This window comes from Mesoplodon bidens, assembly GCF_964165515.1.
Source record: "Mesoplodon bidens genome assembly, chromosome: X".
NCBI classification, from domain to species: Eukaryota; Metazoa; Chordata; class Mammalia; order Artiodactyla; family Ziphiidae; genus Mesoplodon; species Mesoplodon bidens.
In genome coordinates, this window is record NC_138163.1 from 52,396,249 (window position 1) to 52,421,263 (window position 25,015).

At 42.3% G+C, this 25,015-nt stretch overlaps 1 protein-coding gene across 1 annotated transcript; it reads right to left on the minus strand.

The window, feature by feature from the left end:
• Positions 1-1,283: 1,283 nt before the first annotated feature.
• On the minus strand, positions 1,284-25,015 carry LOC308608816 (nuclear RNA export factor 3-like; the record flags this gene model as incomplete). The annotated part of the gene is made up of 16 exons (XM_081222148.1): positions 1,284-1,378; positions 2,608-2,650; positions 2,746-2,861; positions 2,970-3,028; positions 3,135-3,242; positions 3,386-3,441; positions 3,527-3,595; positions 3,961-3,997; positions 4,875-4,984; positions 5,149-5,256; positions 5,802-5,882; positions 6,007-6,111; positions 6,219-6,302; positions 6,924-7,077; positions 7,296-7,470; positions 24,997-25,015. 16 exons carry the CDS (start codon positions 25,013-25,015, stop codon positions 1,284-1,286), a joined length of 1,419 nt encoding a protein of 472 aa, XP_081078274.1.

The following is a 25,015-nucleotide window of genomic DNA, read 5'->3' on the forward strand; positions in this document are numbered from 1 at the left end:
ATAATTATTGGAGTAAATATGGTACTTTACTTGCTAAATCCATTATATTTGTTTATAGAAGTGAACATCAGAACGGTCACAACTTGTGAGTACTGAAGTGGTGGAGAGAAGGTTATCAGGAGGCAAAGCTTGGATTTTAGGGTAGTCCAGGAATGGAGTTGTTACTGTATAATTTTCAAGCACTGTGTAGGTCAGATATAAATGCTAGAGACTTCCAGGGATGATGCGGGAGATGGGACCTTTTGGTCCTGGCCCCACTAACTCATGGTTCGGTCAGGGGAAAAGCAATCCAAGACACACAACATATAATGTGCAATGTTACTCTTTAATATAAAGATAAACAAGGATCATGCGTGGGAAAAATATAGAGCAACGGACAGGCCTACATGGTAACCTTTGGCTTCGTGATTAGCTGGACTGCAAGCTAAGTCATGGATATGGCTTCAGTTAAGAGAAGAGAGGTAACAAATATGATGAGGATGAAAATGACATCTAAAGGCTCATTTGCAGAGTTTTGTTCTCAAGATCCCAGGTCAGTGGATGAGGGTCTCATCTGGAATTTTGCCCTTGGACTGAAGAAAGTAAAGACAAAGAATTGGGATGTCAGCAGAGCCAGCAGCCGTGAGTGTCAACCCCAGGGCACCTGACTTCTGTCCGCCTTCACCTTCCTGAAACCCTAGAGGTCTATTTCGTCTTATCTCTGAATTCTCAGAATTCACTTTTTGATGAGTAAAGAAATGTTTAGCTCTGGTATAGTCTAGTCATTGTACTGAAAGCACCTGTAGTGCGGGAGGATAGATGACCTCCCTTAGGACCAAACTGGAGACACGTGACCACACAACTTCACTGCTAAATCTATGCTACAAGAGCAAGCCTTCAAGTTTACCAACATGTATGTACCAGAATGAGCAGATGCCATTGCATGTAATGCTGAAAAAGAGTTGAAAAGGTAAATGGCTATCAATAGTAGCTTATGGCTTCCATGAATTCAATTGTTTGATATATTGATCTTAGAAAGAGTAATGTAGCTTCACATATACTGAGAAGAAACTATGCTGGTACTACTAATAAAAGAAGTTTCAAAACAGTATATAAGATAGGAAACCTATATTTTATAGTACATGGAAATGTATTAGTGTGAAATTAGGGACTTTTTCACAAGTAAACATTTGTAAGAAAAAATAGATTTAAAATAATGACCTGAAAATTCCCATTAATCCCTCCTCTACTCCTCCCAGCTCCCTCCTATCCCCATGCAAACTCAGCACTCACTTCTGAGACCACTAGAGGTTCATCTCAGATGGGGTGGAGGATGCCTGCATGATGTCCTGCTGCAGCTGGGAGATGGTATACATGGAGCTGGAGGTGGGTGTAGGCACTGGGAGGCAGAACACCGCTGGGTCTCACTGGGGTTGGCATCCCTCACAAACAGCTCGTCATTCAGGATGCACAGACTGAAGGAAAAATGGACCCCCAGACAACTGATGGATGGACACCCTCACCCCCAATACTGACTCTGCTCCCAGTGGCACTCAGCAACCAGATTCCTTCCACGTCCCTCCTGTGTCTGTCTCCCAGGTTCCTTGACTGGTACCTCTGCCCCTCCCCACAGAGCCCACCTTTGGAGAGGCTGTCTACCACCTTCACTCGATTTATAGGTTTATCCCCAACCCACGGGCAATTTCGCATTTACCCTTTACCACAGCCCAAGGGCTGGACACTCTGATCCCCATTCTCAGAAGAAGACACTGAGCCACACAGAGGTCATATGACTTGACCAAGGACACAGCGAGTGAGTGTTGGGGAAGGAGTGAATGCATAGGCCGATTCCAGAGCCCATACTCTTCTTAACCACTAGGCTAGACTGCTCCTGGGATCTCACTGCTGGCTTTCCACAATACCGAGTAAACCTAAGGTCTGTGCCACCACATTCCCACGCCCCTGAGCCCAGGCGAGGATGGGTATTCCCACCCACGACAGGGCTCTCACTTGCAGTAGCTGGCAGGGGTAGCGATGAAGGTCCGCGTGAAGGCACGCACACAGCCCTGAGAACTTCCTTCCACTTCAACAGCAAACAAACAACAGTACCCCTGAGAGCCGCACGTGCTGTACATGCTCACACGGCGGTCCCCAGTCAGGGAGTGACTGGACACTCATGCTAAGAGGGCAGTTGTTAACGGGGGCCAGGGTGTCGCGAATGGGGAGGGCAGCTATAGGAGCAGTCTGCGCCCAGTGACATGGCCGCTGACAACCACTACACAAGTTCACGGGATGCATTCTTCACAGCCGCCCAAGAGGTGGATACTTCTACCCCATTGTGCAAATGAGGAAACTGAGAGGTTCAATAGCGGCCCAAGTTCTCACAGTAAGGATCTGGGATGAGAGGCACCAAACTCCACAGCCTATGTCCCCAACGCCCAGGGTGTGCAGGGCAGACAAACACGGACACAGCTCAGACCTGGGTTGTCTGTGGGAAGCCTGAGGGCTGGAGAACATAGTGGGGGAGGGGAGGGGAGGGGGTCAGGGAAGCTAGGTGGTTCTGGGAGTGAGCCTGGCCAGGGGGAGGCAGCAATGAGACATCAGTGGTGGGGGTCTACACACACTTACCTTCCTCGAACAACCCGCTGACGGAGAAGCAGAGCATCGTTTCCTGAAAGGGAAGAGCCCAGGCGCCCAGTCACCACCTCCACCTCCTACCCACCCATGGCTTCCTGGGCCCGCCCGAGGGAGGAAGCAGGCGCTCACCATCTGGAACCAAATGTCCACCACGAAGGAGCTGAAGTCATGCTGAGTCTTGGGCAACCCACAGAGGGTGTGCACAATGACACGTTTTGTGTGCTTCAGCAGCTGAACCCGCAGGTCTGTGAGGGGAGGGCAAGCGAGCGAAGGTCAGGGGCTGCCACGCCCTGGGCCCTATGATTGACCCCTTCACCGCCCTTTCCCACCCAGTCTTCCCATCGCACACTCACGGGGGTCCTTGAGCTTCTTCATATTCCTGCTGTCCTTGAAGTACTCGCACAAGCTGCTTCTAGGAGACAAAGAGCAACAGTGGGTGGTGCGTATTTGCAGGAGCTGGCCTGTATCTGCTGGGGAGCCACACGGCCTAGGAGCAGAGCCTGTGCTGTGATACTCACGGGGCTGGGTCCTCGGGGTGGAAGGGAATGGTCAGGGAGAAGCAGGCCTCCTCGTGATAAGCCCCTGCGAGAACCTGTCGGTCTCCGTAGTCATGGATCAAGTAGTACCTAAGGGAGGGCAGTGAAGACAGTCTATCTCTGTGGTCTGGACCTCAAATGAGACTTGAAAACTCCCCTGAGCAGACCTGTGCTTAGGTGGCCTCACCTCTCATAGCCCTCCTCCCCTTGCTCAGCTTCCAAGAGGTACTTACTGCTTCAGGAATTGCAGGACTAGGCTCTTCAGCTCATCAGATCCAAAGTAGCTTCCCTGGAATCAAAACAGTCCTCAGGACCAGGGCTGACACACCCTTCTCATGCTCCACTTAAAACCCGGCTTGATCCTCCATCCTCACCTTGCAGGTTGGTAAGCGCTTGCAGGCTTCAATACCACACTTAGCCAGTGGGGATGTCTCCTGGCCATCCTGGGGAAGAGAAGAGGATGTCAGCAGTGCAGACCAGGAGGTGGTGTTGGATGATCAGGGAAAAGGATGGGCCCAAGAGACGGTGAGGGTCAGAGGTCAGGGGTGAAAGGGCCCTGGAAATTCCATGGGCAGGACTACAGTTTGGATCATCACCGTGGGTTCCCCAAAGCCTGTGAAGAACATGGCTGAAGAAGATCCAGAGCCTCTGTCAGGTTCCCACAGGGGCTGTACCATCCCCCTCCGCCCAGGACGTTTAAGGGTCAGTTTCAAAACTGTAACTGTGGCAAGACCTAATGGGGTTCAGAGTAGTTTGTGGGTGCTGTCAGTGCCAGTTAGAGGAGTCTGTGAACAAGGAATACACTTACCAAGGTTAGTAACTTGGGGAACAATTCCAGGATGGAGCTGCCAAAATCAAGACAAAACAGAAAAGTCAGCGAAACTGTGGAGGTGACCCTCTTCCTCATGGGAGCAAGTACACCCACACCCCAGTGTCCCAGCCTTCCAGGGCCCTGAACACGTCCCCCATCGACTGACACAGAGGGAGAGCATGCCCTGCCTCCCTCCCCGCCTCCCTCCCTCCCTTCCTCTCCTTCCCCTGGGTAGCTCCCCGCTGAATGCGCGGACTCCCTTCTCCAGTGTCACCATGACCAGCATTTCAAACTCATGCTGCAGGGCTTCCTTCCCCTCCCTTCCTTCCTCCAGGGCCCGGCTGAAGGCTGTGGGGAGAAGAGGGATTGGGGTGTGTGCCCGAGGCTCTGCCACCTCACTTAGGGTCCTGCACTCTGCCAAGACCTGGACCAAGACCTGGACTCCCCCCATGGGTGGCCCAGGATGCTGGGGCAGGGAGGTGAGTGAGGTGGGGCTCAGGGAGGGAGATGGAGGGGGATGAAGACAGAAAGGGAGTGAAGGTAGGAGGGGTGAGATGACAGAGACATACGGGCCTAGAGACAAGGGAGAGAGAGAAAACAAAGGGAAGGGAAAGAAGCTCTCCCATGGCGGGGGTCAGGGAAGAAGAGAGAGGAAATGTGAAATGGCACCCCTTTTGCAGCTCTTCACCTGCCCCAGAATGGCTCAGACACAGCAGGTAAGAATGTAAAATATGCACACGTTGGGCTGGGGGCCCATATGGATTGTGGTTGAAACTCTGTCCACTTTGTGATGCACAGAGGAGAGCATAGGGTCTATAGTCCTCCCTGAGGTCCACATCAGCTGCCCCTTGCAAACGGGCACTTTCGGGAGTAGCTCAGGCTGCCAGCGGGTAACAGAGGATACATCTGACCTTATGTTGGTTGACTTATCAGGGAAGGTGGTGCACAGGGGGTTTCTCTCTGCACACATCCCTTCTGACTCCAGCCGCTCACCCTTGTCCATCTCCCCTGCAGACTTCACCTGTGATTATGAGGAGGAACCACATGGGTCAGAGAAACTGAGCCAGGATGGCCGTGCACCCATAGTCCCTTCCTTTTCCTACAAAACCATTTCCCTTCCTCTGTCACCATCACATGAGCCTTCCCACCTTCCCTTCAAAGACGGATCTGGGTACCACACCTCACCTCAGTGTTGGACAGGTTCCAGTTCTTGGTGTTGGAAGCATTCGGCATAGTGTTGGACAGGCCGTGCAGCTGGTAGGGTTTCTTATCACTCAGGTCCAAGGCCAAAAGCTATGATGAGGAAAGAGTTAGAGTGAGGACCCCAGCAGGGGATACCTGAGACCAATCTGCCTCTTCTACTTAATCTCTCCCACCATCACCACCAGCCCCAACATTGGGTCTAAGGTCCTCATCTTGGGCATATTCCCTGGATGGATCTGCAGGCAGGGAGGCAGCCATGCCATTTCTAGGGTTTTGTGCCATTCCAGTATCACGGGTCATCAAGTCTCCAGGAAGCCAGGAGGAGGGAATCGGGGGCTGAGAGGCTCCTGGCTGGTACAGCTCCAGCACCAACCCCTCCCCGAGTTACCATTCCTGAATATCCTTCCCAGCTAGACCCCTCTGCTCTCCCCTGCTCTACAATTGCTGCTGTCGCCGTACCAGGGTCGGAGCGGACTCTCTGGATGTCACGAGATTGCTGGGAGGCATCATATCGTTCCTTCACGGGCAGCTGCTGAGTTAGGGATGGGGTTCAGGGGCTCTGAGTCTGAGGTGGTGATCGGGGGCAATAGGTGGGTCTGGCTGTGAGTGCACAGGTTGTGTTGAGTCTGCATTACCTTTATCTGCTCCACCTTTTCTGACCTCAGCTCCTTCAGCACAGAGTGGGGTGCATCACAGGGATCAACAAAGATAGATATCTGTTGAGAACACGAGAGGGGCTGGGTAAGCTCCAGGAAATCTGAGCCCTGGGATCAAGCAAGACCATGCCCCTGCCCTGCCCTCTGGCTCCCAGCTAGCCCTGCTCATGCCCTTGACACACACCCTTTCATTAGCCTCATTGTAAATCTTGCCATTGACATTCTTCAGTGCGGAGGCAATGTTGGCATTCTGAACGAAGAACTGGGCCTCCATTTTCTCATAGTGAAACTGTAGGGAGAGTGACAAGAGAAGCATAATATGAGACCAGAGCCATTTCTCATCTGGGCCTGCCATCTACCCCGTTTCCTCTCATCGGCCTCAATGTCCTCTCTTACTTCGACAGGGGTGAAGGGGACACTGCATTGCTTGTGAATCAAATTCAGCAGCCACTTCTCATCATATTTAATACCGAAGGGAACCTAGGAGGCAAAGAAATAATTGGGGAAAGAAAAGTGATACAATGGAATCCAAGGTTAAGATAAGACCCAGCTGTGTCTTGCTTTAGGACCTTTTTTCAGGCTTTAGGTAATTTCTTAAGATAGGACAATATCTGTTATCGCTAACTTTTACACCAGACACGGACTTCCTATATACCCTTTCTTTCCATTTAAATACTTTTCCTGAAATAATCGACTTCATATCTTTCACACGTACTTACTTTTATAAAGTTCTAAGAGATCCTACCTAAGGCAGACCTGGCCTGCCCCTCTGACGAGGATCCCAGAGACTCAACCTCCTCCCACACTCAGCTTGAGCCAAACTGCGTCTTCTGGTGTGGAGTTGCTCCATCTCCTTGGCAGTAGTTTCCTCCTTTGTTTTAGACAGCGTCTCCCATGCTCCCTGCAGTCAGTCTGCTCCCTTTATATTGCTTCTCTGAACCTGCCCTCACATGATCTAGGACGTTAACTCCTAGTAATAACAAGACAGATTACCAGCTCCACTGCCACGAGAGAAAAGTCCCAGCATCTCTACATGCGCCCAACATGACCCTCTCTGTCATCTTCTTCTACATGTTAGGTCCATTTAGCCAGCACACTCACTCTGATCTTGAACCAGCTCCCCAAGGTCTCATCCTGCCTGTTTCTCTCCATTCTTCTCTCTGGAGGCTTTTGCTCTGTCTCCTTGTTAACAGGGGTTTCGTCTTGTTCCTGAAAATTGCCTCTCCGATGACAGGATGGAAGGGCATAGGGAGCACTGTGGGGAAGTGGAGAGAAGAAAGTGGTCCGTATAGTCTTGGGAAGTCCTCTCTACATTTTCCCCAATGATAGCAGAGCTACAATAAAGATTGCTCAGCCGTTAACCTGATCCCATCATTCCTCACTCTTCCAGGTTAGAGAGAAGAGTGACATATTTAGCTACATGATTTTGTTCCACTAGCTGGTGCACTTCAGCTATTCTGACTGGTCACTTACTATCTTACTCCATTGTCCTTGTGAACATCACTTTCTGCTTGATCTCCATCTTGTTGTTGCTGGGATGAAGGATGAATACCAGGCCTGACTTGTTCAGACCAGCTGTTATACCTCCTTCTGTAAATACGACAGCATCTTGCTCTTCTTTGTAAGGAGTTTACTTGCTTATTGTACCCTGAAATTGAGAATATCACATCAATGGTCTCAGTACCAGAAAAATTCCTGGGTAAATATCACAGCTAATGAAGAAATACCACCAACTTTATAATCTAAATAGGAAATTATCATAGTTAGGAAGAAAAAAAAAGGCTGAGAGACTTCACTGTGGTTCCAATTCTCAGGAAATGATAGGTGGGGAGTGTTCACAGCCAAGAAGAAAGCAAGCACAGACGAAAGGGTCTGGACCCAGGGTTTAGTCTGTGATGTTAGTCCCTGCTCTGCTTGGTTCAGGTTATGTGACCTGGGACAAGTGGCTTTTCACCTCTAACTCTCTCTTCTCTGCTCGGCTCTAGGGGCACAATAAAACCTACCCTGAAATCTAGCCTGGTGTGGTGGTTCAAGGGTCAAAGGTGATCTCCCTGCCTGACGAAAGAATTAGAGATATGAAAGATAAGTCCGATGAAAAGATCCAGAATGCAGCCTGGAGAGACATAGCATGGAGAATACCAAAAGCGAGGGGGAGATAATTAAAGGTGATGCAGTGAACATAGCTAACACATGGTTAATGGGAGTCCCAGAAAGAAGGGGAGGGAACAGTGGAGAAGTGGTATTTGAAGAGATCTTTCTCGAGAAGTTTCCAAAAGTAACAAGATATCAACTCAGTGTAACAGTATTATTGTAACAGGAGAAAAAGTAAGCTTTAAAGAGAAACATTCTTTAAAAAAAGGCATTCATTTCTTCATCCTGTAACAAAAACTCGGAAAATTTGTGACCAGAAGACTCAAACTAAAAGAAATATTATAGACTCTTTCTTGGGCAGAAGAAATATCTTCCCAGGTGGAGGCACATAGATACAGGAAAGAAAGACTAATGACATTTGTGAATATGTAGGCAAATTTAAATGAGTGTTGATTATATAACACAATGATAGTAATTTCTTCTGGGGATTTAAATATATAGACAATGAAAATGCATGACAATAAATTTGGAGGGTATATGGAATCAAAGTGTCTCAAGGTCCCCTAATTGTCTGAGGAGTTTTAAAGAACTAATTAACTAACACTAGACTGAAAGGGCAAAAATGTACATTGTAATCTGAAGGGTAAACACTACAAGAATGGCAAAAGAATGTTTATCTAGCCACATGAGGTAACAATTTAATAGTTATAAAATGTTAATCATTTCAAAGGAAAGGAAAGGAAAAAGAACTTAGAAGAGACAAAAATAAATATACAGTAAGATAGTATGTATAAACCAAATTACATCTACTTTTACATTAAAAATTTCAGACTATTATTCCAAATAGAAAGACAGCTATTATCAGACTGGACAAGAAACCCTCCATCAAATGCTCCTGAAAAGAGACACATGCAAATTTTAATCATCTAGGAAATTTTAAAATAAAAAAATAATGGCAAAATGTATACCTTTTCCACAGTAACCTACAGAGAGCTGGTATAACCCTATTAGTAAAAGTAAAGGTACAGTTTAAAGAAAAAAGAATCACTAGAGAAAGAAGGAGATTTCTTTTTGATAACAGGTTCAATGCAATAAGGAGATATTAATATAAAATTCTAAATTTGTATGCATGTCCTAAAATAGAGCCAAAATATGCAAAGCAAAATCTAACAGAAATAGAGCATGGACAAATTCACAGTCACAGTGGGAAATTTTTACACAGCTCACTGAGTGATGCACAAAATGGCAGGCAAAAACTCAGCTAGAGGGAGAAGGTTTCAAAATGTTACTTAAGTTAACAAATGTATTTAATTGACATAGAACAATGCACATAAGAACTACTCATCGAACATTCCAGGATAGATCATATGCTGGGCAACAAAGCAAGCCTCAGTAAGCTTCTATGGACTAATACAATTTACCCTGACTAGTTAATGTAATATTCAGTGGTAATGGTGGGTTTTCTGTCCCTCCCCCACCTCATATAAATCCAAGGAATATTAGTTTACACAATCCCACGCCCCACCTAGATGACCCTCCCTACTCTCCAAACCCTAGACCTGAGAAGATCACATGACTTTTGCCTTTTCCTTAGCCAGGGGAAATAATTCACCTCAGCCATGGCCATTTCCATAAGAGGGGAGGTTTTCCACATGGAATCAGGATGGGTGTGTCAGAGCCCACTTGGCCCATTTCCTCAAGAGAGTGGGAAATAGTGAGCCTGAGCCCTCTGCATGCCTTCTCTAAAGGGGGGTCAGCTTGCTGGGGGTCCTGTGGGTTGAGGTTAGGGAGGGAACCCGGAATCCCTCCTGCCCTGTGGGGATCTGAGGACAAGGTCTCATGCTGACCAACTCACCCATGGGGTGGCCTGAAGGCAGTGATCTGTCACCACTCTCCTCACAGGCTGCTCGTGAAGAGAATCTGTGGGTCTGGAGCTGGAGGTTTGGAGAATATCAGGAAGGGCTGCCGAAGAAGGAGAGTGCAAGCCCCAAACCACTTTGTCAGAGCCACACAAACAAGATGGAGTCCTAACAGGAAGTCCCTTCCCCAAGGGCATAGAGGAGGACAGCCCTGGGGACCAGAGGAGACTTCACTTCCTGTAATTACTGCCCCCTGAGTTTGCTACCAGCCTAACACCCAGGGAACTCTTTCCAACTGTACCACCCTTGCAGAGGAGGGCATCTGGGATCAGGAGGCTTAGGGGACCTTGGTACTTCTGGCTACAAACACAGGGAGCTCTGTATGCCAGACTCTGGTTCAGCTACACTACATTGTGTTCCTTCGTACGGCAAACCCAGAGAACTCTGTGTGCTAGCTGTACGCCAGGCTCTGTACTTGCTACATTGCCTCTATTCTTTCATGAATTCCTCACAAGGGGCTCTGATATCAGAATCACCAACTTTCCAAGGTTGCTGAGGCTTACTGAGGTGCTGGAGCTTGTCTAGGGTCATTCAGATGCTACCTGGGGAAACAGAGACTGAAATTGAGCTCCACGGAATGGAAGATGACTCCTCCAAGCATAGATTTACCAAGTTATTGCTGTAGTGTGGCAGATTGTCTTAAGTTAGTTTGTACAAAGTAACAGAATTTTCTGAAAATAGTCAAATGGCTGGAATTAACCTCAGCCCACCTCAGAGAGGTAATACCAAAAAACAAACACTTCCAAAAACCAAACAACAAAGAACAGACCTGAAAACTATAAACGAAATAGCAGTCAGAGTTTTGTGGGTCCCTGTAATGACAGTAAAAGAAAACAAATCATGTATTTTCCTTTAAAAAAAAAAAAGTCCTCAATGTAGATAGATGCCCCTATGGTCAGAGCCGGAATTGTAGCTCTGAAAGTTCCAGACCAGAGAGGTTTCAAGGCAGAGGGAAGGAGAGAGGAGATTGGGCTCCAGTGCATTAGTTGGACATTTCTGGAATTTTCCACACCATGTCTACAATCCCTTCCTGGATCTCAATGCCCTGAGAAAAGTCCAGCCACTGAGAGAGGTGAAGAAAAATCTGCATATAAGTGTGTGAACATTTGGGGGTAAAAGAAGTGTAAGACAGAAATGCGCACACCACACAGACAAACTGTCAAGTCTAAAATTGAAATTTTTTATTTTTTATGAAACAGTGTCATGTGAACTCTTTGATAACATGGTAAATATATGTGAACTTTTTTTGTTAGTTGCTTACTAGATATTTTCAAGTGTTCCATCTCAACAAATTAGCCTAATCACAAAATATTAAACATTAAAATCATTAAAAAACATTAAAAATGCCACCAGGGAAGCCCGCCACTCGTTTTTAAGTTCACACCCTCTGTTGTGTAGCCTATGAATTTGGATGTCGTTTCTCTAGGTCTGAGAGCCGCCTGGCAGAAACCCTGGCCAGGCGGTGCCCAGGCCACAAGGATAGACACTTGGCCAAGGAGATGCAGGAGGGTGGGCCTGGCACCTGAGAAGAACCCTCTCACCCATAAGGTTCTCTCCCCTCGGTCCCTCTGGGTGGGGTCGGGAATCTGGCCCCGCCTCCCAGTACCTTATACATTGAGCTATAGGGGGTCACGTGACCTGAGCTGCACCAATCCAAGTCCTTTTCCGGTGAGCTTAACTTTGAGAGGGAGCCATTAAGACACCACGTGCCGCCAACACTGAGGCGGAGGGCAACACTGTGGCGTGTCCGCTGTGATTTCCGGAGAGGGAGGAAACTGCTCCTACTGCTGGGGTCTTGGACAGCTCAAGTTTTTTCCAACTCTTGTTCCAATCAGGTAAATTACAACAGCATTCTTTCTATAAATTACGCCTCTATTGACCTAAATTAAATTACCCAGGATCAAGGTTTGGGGGTTAATAAGAAAGGCAGTCGAACGGATTGCTGGGTCCACTGTCCTGTCCACGCGCCGTGCGTTCCTCTTTCCTCAGCTGTGATTCGCTTCAGTTGTGTGGCTAATCATTTCGCACTCTCTCTTTGAAATCCCTCAATCAGCCTCCCGCTTGTTAAGAAAAAAAAATTGTGTTTCTCCTTTGCACCTCAGTTTTGTTTGCGGTTTGTTTTGATACCTCAGACTTTAAATTGTAAGTATTGAAATGTTTGTCTCTCTCTCCCCCCTCCCCCACCTCTATCTCTCTCTGGTCTCTCCTTATCTATATATATATGGTATTTCATTGCGTTTATACTTCAAATGGTTATCTTCTGAAGAGCAGATAAATACTCATCTACATCTTGGAGATGACTGCACTTTCATTTATTTTAATGGGCTCTCTAAAGCAGTTTGAAATAGTTTTGTGCTGGATGATGTGGCACGAGCATTTATCCATCCTCCCAACCGTATTTCAATAAGTTAAACTATTATTAAACAGTGTCGTTTATACCATAACCATTCCTTTAACCACTGAACTTTTTAAAAAATTCTTTATTTTGAAATAATTTTAGGCTCACAGAAACTTTGCGAACAGTATAGAAAGCCTTCACCCAGCTTTCCCTAATGTTAACATCTTATATAGCCATAGAAAAATTATCAAAATTAGGAAATTAACATTGATGCAGTGCTATTAACTAATTTACATACTTTATTTGAATTTCACCATTTGTCCCAGTAATCTCATTTTTTATTCCAGCATCCCATTCTGGATACCACATTGCATTTGGCCATCACTTCTTAGTCTCCTCCAGGCTGACAGTTCCTTAAGCTTTCTGGGTGTTTCCCAGTCTTGACGCTTTTGAAGATACTGGTCAGGTATTTTATAGAATGTCTGTCAACTTGGGTTTCTCTGATGTATTCTTGTGATTTGATTGAAATTACAAATTTTTGGCAACAATACCGGTTTTATTCTCCTCCCCTTCATCCCACTGATGATGGAGGAATTTCCACCCTAGTGTTATGGGGGTGGCTGAACACACGACACCTGACACTGGACAGATACTACCCACAGCAGCTTATTAGTAACATTTACTCACAGCCTGGGGAGGAGGACACTACTGGCCAGGTAGAGCCCCACAGGAGTCATTCTCTGGAAGAGAGTGAACAAGCAGGGGCTGTGGGGGACAGTCTGTAGTAGCAAGAGGACGAGGTGACCCTTGGTTCACATGGGTGGATGTGATTGGCTTGTTTGAATACTTCTGTGAGCTGGTAGGGAACTGAAACCTGATAGTCAGGGGCGAGCAGGCACTGTGGCTAGTTCCCCTGATAAGGCTGGTTCTTTGGCTAGGGGACCTTCTTCCTGGGAGCACAAAAGGGGAATGGGAACTTGTGGTGAGTCCATTTGAGACCCTCTGGGTTTTCCCCCAAATGTCAAGGCATACATGTCACTGTGCCTTAATTTTAGGTCTTATACCACGGCGCTGCAAAAGCGATTCTGTTCCCTTCTCCAAGCATCATGTGTGGGGGTACATGATGTCCATATGTTGTATTAGTGATGCTATTCATTTGCAACACTTGATTAAGGTGGGGACAACTGTGTGCCTCCATTGTAATGGTACTGTTTTCCTATTTGTAAGTAATAAATATCGTGTAGGAAATACTTTCAGACTATGAAAATATCCTATTTCTTCTCAGACTGTTATTCACGACTTTTAAAATCCATCTGTTGATCTTGCCTACAACAATTATGACTTAATGGTGACTTTCTATTTCCTTATTCCTACTACATTGGTTCATTGGCATTCTGAAGAGCTGTCTTTTCTCCCCCATTTATTTATTTATAAACTTTCAAGTTGTTTATAAAAATTGTTTTATTTCAAATTATTGAATCAAATAACTAATCAAATTATTTATGTCAGTATTGAATCATGAATAACTATGTTACATTGTGACTTATAATCAAATTATATCATTATTTAGTTTCTTGAATTGTTCCAGCTTTGGTGACTGCAAGCATCTTTTGGTGGGGTCTGTGTTCTTTCAGCAAGACCTGATCCTTTTTTGTGTACTTCCTTGCTGACACTGTAAGGTATTCCTGTTCATCTTGTGTTTTTGTCCCCACCACGGCCCTGAAATAAAAACAAAAAACACTTCTGCAAAGAGCCAAGCTTCCTTTCCTTGGAAAATGACATTTAGAAACCAATATCTCAGTGTGTGTTCATTGCTATTGCGGTTTCATTGCTGCTAAGTCCTCCCTCTCCATCCACAAATGAAGGAAATATACTGTATGTATATACTCATGTTTACAGATACTTCTCAGTTTCTCTACCTATATGTATAGATATTGAAAGCCAGGAGCTCATACTGATACTTCTTATGTTAATCCATTGTAGCCTTGTTTGTAACTTCTTTGTGTGACCTGGCTCTCCTTATCTTCAATATTTACTTACTTGTTCATTCCTGATATATACATGAAGTACTTGCAGAAATGCTACCCAATACACCTGTTAGAAACAGATTTGATAACTTGTGTTTGTGTACAGTTCTTTATGCCTTAGGCCTCAGAGGATGCAATCAAAGAAGTACTATTTCCCCACATTGCTTAGCTTAGCTATTTTCTTTCTCACCTCTTCAGCTGTGGTTAAGACATTCACTTGTCATATAGTTAGGTTAATTTTGTGGTGTTTGTATTTGAGCTTGCCTCCTCCCCACATCTTAGTTGATTTTGATTTTTTAATTAATTCTGGGGTATGTGAAATATTACTGTGATTCAAAGAGTCAGGGCTGCACAGAAACATCTATTAGACAAGTGTCACTCTTTCGTCATGCCTTCTAACCCCTTCCCGTTCCCCACTTATTTCCCACACTCCCCCTGTAGATAACCAATCTCTTTAGTTTCTGGTTTAATCTTTCCTGTGTTTACTCTGCACAAATGAACTGATCCATATATGTTTTCTTATATTCCCTTGTTTGTTAAATGAAGGACGGCACCTTAAAATGCTCCTTTGCACTTTTCCTTTTTCAGTTAGCAGCATTCCATAAAAAAAACTCTTTATGCCATAGAGGGCTTCATTGCTTTTTTGTTTTTGTTTTTGTGTCTGTGTTTTTTACAGCTGCATTGGACTCCGCTGACATATGTAGGGGCATTTAACTTGTTTTCAACACTCTGCAACGACAAACAATGCTGCAGTGAATAACCTTAGGCATAAGTACTTTTGTGTTGGTGGAAATGGATCTTCAAGTTTTATTCCCAGCAGTAGTATTGTTGGGCCAAAAGTGAAGTGCATGTGTATTTCTGTTAGGTATTTCCAAATTTCTCTCCAGAAGGCTTGTACTGGTTTTCACTCCCACTAGCTACTGTGACTGTTTCCCCACAGACTCACTAACAGAACATGTTGCCCTACTTTTGTGACCTTTGTTGATGTGGTAGGTGAGAAATGATATCTCGGCATTGTCTTAGTATGCATTTGTCTAATTATGAGAAAGTTTGACTATATTTTGAGGACTGTTTTATATATTTTTTGTGCATTATCTGCTCATATCTTTTCCCATTTTTCTGTAGAAATATTAGCCTTTTGTCCTTCCGTACTTCAGAGTTCTGTATATACTTGGACTATTATTCATTTGTCCGGGAGGCTTGCTGCAAATACTTTATCTCAATTTGTCAATTGCCTTTTGATTTAGTTATGATGTGTTTGCTGTACATTAAAAAAAATCCTTTGTAGTCACACAGATCATTGTTTTCTTTCATTGCCTCTGGAAATTTGAGTCACAGTTAGAAAGTCTTTCCCTATGCTGAGGTTAAAGCAAGGTCCTGCCATATTTTCTGAAAGATTTTGTTATGGTTTCATTTGTTTAGATTCCTAACCCGTTTACAGTTTATTTTTGTGTATAGTGTGTGATATGGATCTACACTGATTCTTTTCCCAAATGTCTCAGTTGTTCCAGCATCATTTATTGAACGTCCATCTTTGCCTCAGTGATTTTAAATGCCCTTTCATCATATACTGAAATTTCCATATATTATGGTTGTTTTTCTGGGTTTCCTATTCTGTTTCACTGGACTATTTGTCTATTCATGTACCAGTACCACAGTGTTATAATTACCGAGGTTTTATAGCGTGCTTTAATGCCTGGTATCATTACTCCCCACTTATAGGTTTTCTTTTTCACTTATATCCTGGCTATTCTTGCATGATTTAAAAAAATATCAATTTTACTATCCATTGATCTACAACATAAAAACGTTCGCTGATATTTTTGAGATTATATTAAATTTATACATTAGTTTAGGGAGAACCGACATCTTTTTAATGTTGAGTTATTCTATCCAAGAACATTGACCAATGTCTTTGTGCTTATTTAAATTTCCTTCTATGTCGTTCAGGAGTGTCTAAAATTTTTCCTTGCATAGATGCTCTCATTAAATTTATTTCTATGCATTTAAGGTTTGTTTTTGCTATTGTATATGGAATTTTCTCTACTAAAGTGTCCTCTAGCTGTGTGTGTGTGAGTGTACACAAAGACCATTGACTTTTGTATGTAACTTTATATCCTACTACCTTGCTGATCTCTCTTATTGTTTTGCTTAATCTGTCGTTGTTTCTATAGGGCTTTTCAGGTGTACAGTAATATCATCTGCACACAGAGGTGGCTTTACTGCTTGTTATTCATTCTCATAAATCTAATTGATTTCTCTAGTCAACTGACTAATGCTTGTAGTTGAAGACTGAACAGGAATGATATAATGGGCATACTTTTCTTGTTCCTGACCTTATTGGAAAACCTCTGGTAGTCCCCCACTAAATAAAATACTTGCATGAGGAATTAATTATATATCTTTTATCATGTTAAGAATGCATCCCTCTTTCCCATTTCTTGAGGTTTTTCTTTTCTTAACACTGAATGGGTGTTGAAGTTTCCCAAAGATTTGTTTGGCATCTGTGGTTTTAATCATATGATATTTGTCCTTAATTATATTACTATGGTGAATGATATCAATGGAATTCCTAATATAGAACCAGCCCTGTATTAATGGAATAAATTGCACTTCATCACAGTATATTAGTTTCTAAATGTACTGTTGGATGTTTGCTAATATTCTATTTAGTATTTTGGTATCTACGTTTTACCTGTTAGCATCCTACTGGCTTCATAAAAGAAGTTAGGGAAGTTTCCTTCCTTTCTAATGTTCTTACATAACTCATAGAGCTTTGGTACTTTTTGATCTTTGATGGTTTACTAGAATTCACCTGTAAAACCATCTGAGCAAGGTGCTTCTTGGGGGTATTGCTGTAATAACTTTATTTCTTCTTTGAAAATTGCCTAATTTAAGCTTTCTAACACAAGAATCAGAACTTTGGTAATCTGTATTTATCTAGGAAGTTACCTATTTCATATAGATTTTCACGTTTATTTGCATAGATGTTGGCAAAGTAATCTCTTTTTTTTTGTTTCGATGATTATTTCTCCTTTGTCATTTATTATTTTGTCTATGTGTGATCTCTCCCTTTCTTCCTTCATCAAGCCAGCTAGGGGTTTGTTCATTTTGAAAAACAAGATTTCGTTTTTCTATTTTGTATCTCATTCATTTCTGCTTTTATATTTTGCTTTCTTTAGTTGTTCTTTTTTTCCTAGCTGGTTTTTTTTTCATTTTTTGAGGCCATACTTTAATTAATTTATCTTCATTCTTCCATTTTTACTCATAAAAGTGCATACTGTGTGAATTTGCCTCAGATCACCGCACTAAATGTATCCCATAGATGCCGATATGTAGTTTTTCATAGTCATTCCTTTAAAAAATTTCTTTACAACTTCAGTTTGCATTTCCTCTTATGTTCAACAGTTTCTAAGAGAAGCCTTAAAAATTTTGTTCAGGTGGAAAGGGCTTTCTGTTTTCAATTTTCCTTTTTTTTTTTTTTCTTTCTGTTTTCAATTTTTGTTACTAACTTTTATTGCTTTGGGTTTAGAGGATTGTTTGTACTTTTTCTACTTTATAGAAATCAATTATCTAATCTCTGTGAGATAATTATGATCCATTTTGACAAATATATATTCCCTATATAACATTATTGATTAGCTTTCTCTTTTTTTTATATGACTTGATCAGCCTTAGACTGAGTTTGGTGTATTAAATCTCCTACTGTTACTGTTTCCTGTTATTATTTTATCTACGTCTCCTTTCATTTTTGGTTTATAAAGGTGTTTGTTTGTTATTGGTGCATAAATATACCTAAGGGTTATATCTTCTTTGTGAGTTTTGGCTTTTGTCATTGAGACATGTTTTTGGTCACGTTTAATGCTTTCTTAAAATCATCCTGAACCACCTGTTTTCTTAACACTTTACTCTCTGGCCTATGCATTTTTTCCTCCCGTATCATTTAACACTCACCTACTGCATTATGATAAAATGTTTGTTCTATTTCCTTCTACTTCTCTCCCTTCTCTCATTTTTAGTTGCACAGTTTCTGTGTTCTTTTTTCACAGCATAAACCTTTTGTACATTAGTCTTCTCCTCTTTCCTCCACCTTGATTTTACTATTGTATGTAAAATACTCTCCATTAGGTATTTTGGTGAAGTTTTCCTTCTCATCGCAGTGGGACCACAATCCCAGTTCCTGTTTTAAATTACTTGACAAACATTCTGTAAAGAGAAGTATAGGAAGTATTGTAAGTTCCTGGGTCACAGTGTCACTGTCTCTCTACTCAACTTTGCTACTGTAGTGCAAAAGCATTCATAAACAATACATAAATGATTGATCATGGCTTTGTTCCAATAGAGCTTTATTTACAAAATCAAGCAGTGGGCTGGATTTGGATCATTGGGCCAGTTTGCAGACCCCTGCTCTAGTAGATTCCTTAGGAAGGGCTGAGGGGTGCAGAATTTCCTAAGTTTCTGCAAGTTGAAAAGCTTTTTCTATAGGCTGTGATATTTAAGGGACACCCCAGTTGGTTATAAAATCTTTGCTTCAGCCTTTCTTTTTAGTCAGTCACTGTCTTTTCATTTTTTAAAATATTCTGTTTAAGGTGGGTTTCCTATCCTCCAATGCTTGCTTGAGTGTAATTAATTTTGTTTGGAGTGTTGACTTCCAGTCTTTTTCTCCTTCATGGTTGTTTAATATATATGCACTTTTGTTTCCTCATCCCTCTTTTTTTTTTTTTTACAAAGTTTGATATGGAATTCCCTTCATTCTGTTCAGCTGTATGATACTGGTTTTTTTCAACAAGATTCCTAGTTTAATAATGTGATTTTTTGTTAGTATGGCAAAGTCCAGATCCTTTTTATTTTGTTTGTTTGTTTTGGTGATGAAGGGAGAAGTCCTGAGTGCTCTGATTTTGCGGTTCTCTTATGTCTTGCAAGATCCTTAATTTTCCCCTTTTGTTTCTTTTCTCCGTCATTACCCAAGTGCCGATGGGTGCTTCTCCCTAACTGTTTGCCTTTATTCTTCCCTAAGAGTTATATCTTTCAAAGACTGCACTTTAAATCATCCCTGTCCCTTCGTAAGCTCTGATTGTGGAGTACGTTCCCTGTAGTCCGGGCTTTCATATTCTAGGACACCTTTTTGGTATTTTTAGATTTATTCTGGGCTTAGGCATTCTAGATGAGCTTTCATCCCTTTTCCATCTTCTTTCCTCTCTCTTGGCAGCTTTTCTTGGTCTGTCTTTTGTTTTCCACAAAGCCTAGTAATGGGAGTGTGACAAATCTTATGCCAGGATTCAAGATTTTTCTTTTTTACTCACAATTCTTTTGAATTTTTGGCCTTTTCCATTTTCAAGTAATGATGAGGGTGTGGCTTTTGTGTAAATATAGATTTCCCTTCTTATTGGTTTGTATCCTTTGGGGAGAAAATGATTTTTTAACATCTTTATTAGAGTATAATTGCTTTACAATGGTGTGTCAGCTTCTGCCTTATAACAAAGTGAATCAGTTATACGTACACATATGTCCCCATATCTCTTCCCTCTTGCATCTCCCTCGCTCCCACCCTCCCTATCCCACCCCTCTATTTGGTCACAAAGCAACGAGCTGATCTCCCTGTGCTATGCGGCTGCTTCCCACTAGCGATCTATTTTACGTTTGGTAGTGCATATAAGTCCTTCACACTCTCTCACTTTGTCCCAGCTTACCCTTCCCCCTCCCTGTATCCTCAAGTCCAGTCTCTAGTAGGTCTGCATCTTTGTTCCCATCTTGCCCCTAGGTTCTTCTGACCATTTTCTTTTATTTATTTTTTTTAGATTCCATATATATGTGTTAGCATACGGTATTTGTTTATCTCTTTTTGACTTACTTCACTCTGTATGACAGTCTCTAGGTCCATCCACCTCACTACAGATAACTCAGTTTCATTCCTTTTATGGCTGAGTAATATTCCATTGTATATATGAGCCACATCTTCATTATCCATTCATCTGTTGATGGACACTTAGGTTGCTTCCACGTCCTGGCTATTGTAAATAGAGCTGCAATGAACACTGTGGTACATGACTCTTTTTGAATTATGGTTTTCTCAGGGTATATGCCCAGTAGTGGGATTGCTGGGTCGTATGGTATTCTATTTTTAGTTTTTTAAGGAACCTCCGTACTGTTCTCCATAGTGACTGTACCAATTCACATTCCCACCAGCAGTGCAAGAGTGTTCCCTTTGCTCCACACCCTCTCCAGCATTTATTGTTTGTAGATTTTTTGATGATGGCCATTCTGACTGGTGTGAGATGAGATCTCATTGTAGTTTTCATTTGAATTTCTCTAAGGATTAATGATGTTGAGCATCCTTTCATGTGTTTGTTGGCAATTGGTATATCTTCTTTGGAAAAATGTCTATTTAGGTCTTCTGCCCATTATTGGATTGGGTTGTTTGTTTTTTTGATATTGAGCTGCGTGCGCTGCTTGTAAGCTTTGGAGATTAATCCTTTGTCAGTTGCTTCATTTGAAAATATTTTCTTGCATTCTGAGGGTTGTGTTTTCGTCTTGTTTATGGTTTCCTTTGCTGTGCAAAAGCTTTTAAGTTTCATTTGGTCCCATTTGTTTATCTTTGTTTTTATTTCCATTTCTCTAGGAGGTGGGTCAAAAAGGATCTTACTGTGATGTATGTCATAGAGTGTTCTGCCTCTGTTTTCCTCGAAGAGTTTGATGGTGTCTGGCCTTACATTTAGGTCTTTAATCCATTTTGAGTTTATTTTTGTGTATGGTGTTAGGGAGTGTTCTAATTTCATTCTCTTACATGTAGCTGTCCAGTTTTCACAGCACCACTTATTGCAGAGGCTGTCTTTCCTCCACTGTATATTCTTGCCTCCTTTATTGAAGATAAGGTGTCTGTATGTGTGTGGGTCTATCTCTGGGCTTTCTATCCTCTTCCATTGATCTATAGTTCTTTTTTTGTCCCAGTAAAATACTGTCTTGATTACTGTAGCTTTGTAGTATAGTCTGAAGTCAGGGAGCCTGATTCCTCCAGCTCTGTGTTTCTTTCTCAAGACTGCTTTGGCTATTCGGGGTCTTTTGTGTTTTGATACAAATTGTGAAATTTTTTGTTGTAGTTCTGTGAAAAATGCCAGTGGTAGTTTGATAGGGATTACATTGAATCTGTAGATTGCTTTGGGTAGTAGAGCCATTTTCACAGTGTTGATTCCTCCAATCCAAGAACATGGTATATCTCTCCATCTATTTCTATCATCTTTAATTTCTTTCATCAGTGTCTTGTAATTTTCTGCACACAGGTCTTTTGTCTCCTTAGGTAGGTTTATTCCTAGATATTTTATTCTTTTTGTGGTAATGGTAAATGGGAGTGTTTCCTTAATTTCTCTTTCAGATTTTTCATCATTAATGTATAAGAATGCTAGGGGTTTCTGTGCACTCATTTTGTATCCTGCTACTTAACCAAATTCCTTGATTAGCTCTAGTACTTTTCTGGTAGCATCTTTAAGATCCTCTATGTATAGTATCATGTCATCTGCCAACAGTGACAGATTTACTTCTTTTCCAATTTGGATTCCTATTATTTCTTTTTCTTCTCTGATTGCTGTGGCTAAAAATTCCAAAACTATGTTGAATAATAGTCACGTGAGTGGGCAACCTTGTCAATTTGCTGATCTTAGTGGAAATGGTTTCATTTTTTCACCATTGAGGACGATGTTGGCTGTGGATTTGTCAGATATGGCCTTTATTTTGTTGAGGAAGTTTCCCTATGTGCCTGCTTTCTGGAGGGTTTTTATCATAAATGGGTGTTGAATTTTGTCAAAAGCTTTCTCTGCATGTACTGAGAGGATCATATGGGTTTTCTCCTTCAGTTTTTTAATATGGTGTATCATGTTGATTGATTTGCATATATTGAAGAATCCTTGCATTCCTGGGATAAACCCCACTTGGTCATAATGTATGATCATTTTAATGTGCTGTTGGATTCTGTTTGCTAGGATTTTGTTGAGGATTTTTGCATCTATGTTCCTCAGTGATATTGGCCTGTAGTTTTCTTTCTTTGTGACATCTTAGTCTGGTTTTGGTATCAGAGTGATGGTGGCCTCGTAGAATGAGTGTGGGAGTGTTCCTCCCGCTGCTATATTTTCGCAGAGTTTGAGAAGGATAGGTGTTAGCTCTTCTCTAAATGTTTGATAGAATTCACCTGTGAAGCCATCTGGTCCTGGGTTTCTGTTTGTTGGAAGATTTTTAATCACCATTTCAATGTCAGTGCTTGTGATTGGTCTGTTCATATTTTCTATTTCTTCCTGGTTCAGTCTGGGAAGGTTGTGCATTTCTATGAATTTGTTCATTTCCTCCAGGTTGTCCATTTAATTGGCAGAGAGTCGCTTGTAGTAATATCTGATGATCCTTTGTATTTCTGCAGTGTCAGTTGTTACTTCTCCTTTTTCATTTCTAATTCTATTGATTTGAGTCTTCTCCCTTTTTTTCTTGATGAGTCTGGCTAACGTTTTATCAATTTTGTTTATCTTCTCAAAGAACCAGGTTTTAGTTTTATTGATCTTTGCTATCGTTTCCTTCATTTCTTTTTCATTTATTTCTCATCTGATCTTTATGATTCATTTCCTTCTGCTAAGTGTGTGGGGTTTTTTGTTCTTCTTTCTCTAATTGCTTTATGTGTAAGGTTAGGTTGTTTATTTGAGATCTTCCTTGTTTCTTGAGGTAGGATTGTATTGCTCTAAGCTTCCCTCCTAGAACTTCTTTTGCTGCATCCCATAGGTTTTTGGTCATCGTCTTTTCATTGTCATTTGTTTCTAGCTATTTTTTGATTTCCTCTTTGATTTGTTCAGTGACCTCTTGGTTATTTAGTAATGTATTGTTTAGCCTCCATGTGTTTGTATTTCGTCCAGATGTTTTCCTGTAATTGATATCTAGTCTCATAGTGTTGTGTTCGGAAAAGATACTTGATACGATTTTAATTTTCTTAAGCTTACCAAGGCTTGATTTGTGACCCAAGATATGATCTATCCTGGAGAATGTTCCATGAGCACTTGAGAAGAATGTGTATTCTGTTGTTTTTAGATGGGATGTCCTGTAAATATCAATTAAGTCCATCTTGTTTAATGCATCATTTAAAGCTTGTGTTTCCTTATTTATTTTCATTTTGAGTGATCTCTCCATTGGTGAAAGTGGGGTGTTAAAGTCCTCTACTATGATTGGGTTACTGTTAATTTCCCCTTTTATGGCTGTTAGTATTTGCCTTATGTAGTGAGGTGCTCCTATGTTGGGTGCGTTAATATTTACAATTGTTATATCTTCTTCTTGGATTGATCCCTTGATCATTATGTACTGTCCTTCTTTGTCTCCTGTAATAGTCTTTGTTTTAAAATCTATTTTGTCTGATATGAGAATTGCTACTCCAGTTTTCTTCTGATTTCCATTTGCATGGAATATCTTTTTCCATCCCCTCACTTTCAGTCTGTATGTGTCCCCAGGTCTGAAGTGGGTCTCTTGTAGACAGCATATATACGGGTCTTGTTTTTGTATCCATTCAGTCAACCTATGTCTTGGTTGGCACATTTAATCCATTTACATTTAAGGTAATTATCGATATGTTATGTTCCTGTTACCATTTTGTTAATTGTTTTGGGTTTTTTTTTATTTTAGGTCTTTTACTTCTCTTGTGTTTCTTGCCTAGAGATCTTCCTTTAGCATTTGTTGTAAAGACGGTTTGGTGGTGCTGAATTCTCTTAGCTTTTGCTTGTCTGTAAAGCTTTTAATTTCTCCTTCAAATCTGAATGAGATCCTTGTTGGTTAGAGTAATCTTGGTTGTAGGTTTTTCTCTTTCATCACTTTAAATATGTCCTGCCACTCCCTTCTGGCTTGCAGAGTTTCTGCTGGAAGATCAGCTGTTTACCTTATGGGGATTCCCTTATGTGTTACTTGTCGTTTTTCCCTTGCTGCTTTTAATATTTGTTCTTTGTATTTAATTTTTTATAGTTTGATTAATATGTGTCTTGGCATGTTTCTCCTTGGTTTTATGCTGTATGGGACTCTATGTGCTTCCTGGACTGGATTAACTATTTCCTCGCTCCCTTCTCTGGAGCTCCTTTAAGCAGAGCTCCTAAACCCCTCTCCTTGTGCACCAGGAAACAAAGAGGCAAGGAAAAGTGTATTGTCTCTTCAGCAGCTCCAGACTTTTTCCCTGAGTCCCTCTCAGCTAGCCATGGTGCACAAGACCCCTTCAGGCTGTGTTCATGCAGCCACCCCCAGTCCTCTCCCTGGGATCTGAACTCCGAAGCCTGAGCCTCAGCTCCCATCCCCCGCCTGCCCCGGCGGGTGAGCAGGCAAGCCTCTCAAGCTGGTGAGTGCTGGTCAGCACCAACCCCCTGAGCGGGAATCTCTCCACTTTTTCCTCTGCACCCCTGTTGCTGCGCTCTCCTCCATGGATCCGAAACTCCCACCCTCACCACCAGCAGTCTCTGCCCACGAAGGGGCTTCCTAGTGTGTGGAAACCTTTCCTCCTTCACAGCTCCCTCCCACTGGTGCAGGTTCTGTCTGTATTCTTTTGTCTCTGTTTTTTCTTTTTTTTTACCCTACCCAGGCCCTTGGGGAGTTTCTTGCCTTTTGGGAGGTCTGAGGACTTCTGCTAGTGTTCAGTAAGTGTTCTGTAGGAGTTGTTCCACATGTACACGTATTTCTGATGTATTTGTGGGGAGGAAGGTGATCTCCATGTCTCCCTCTTCCTCCATCTTGAAGCTCCTCAAGAGGAAATAATTTGACGAAGTCAGCTAGGTGGTAAGCATTGTCTTCTGCTAACATACCTCTGATTTCTAATGGCAT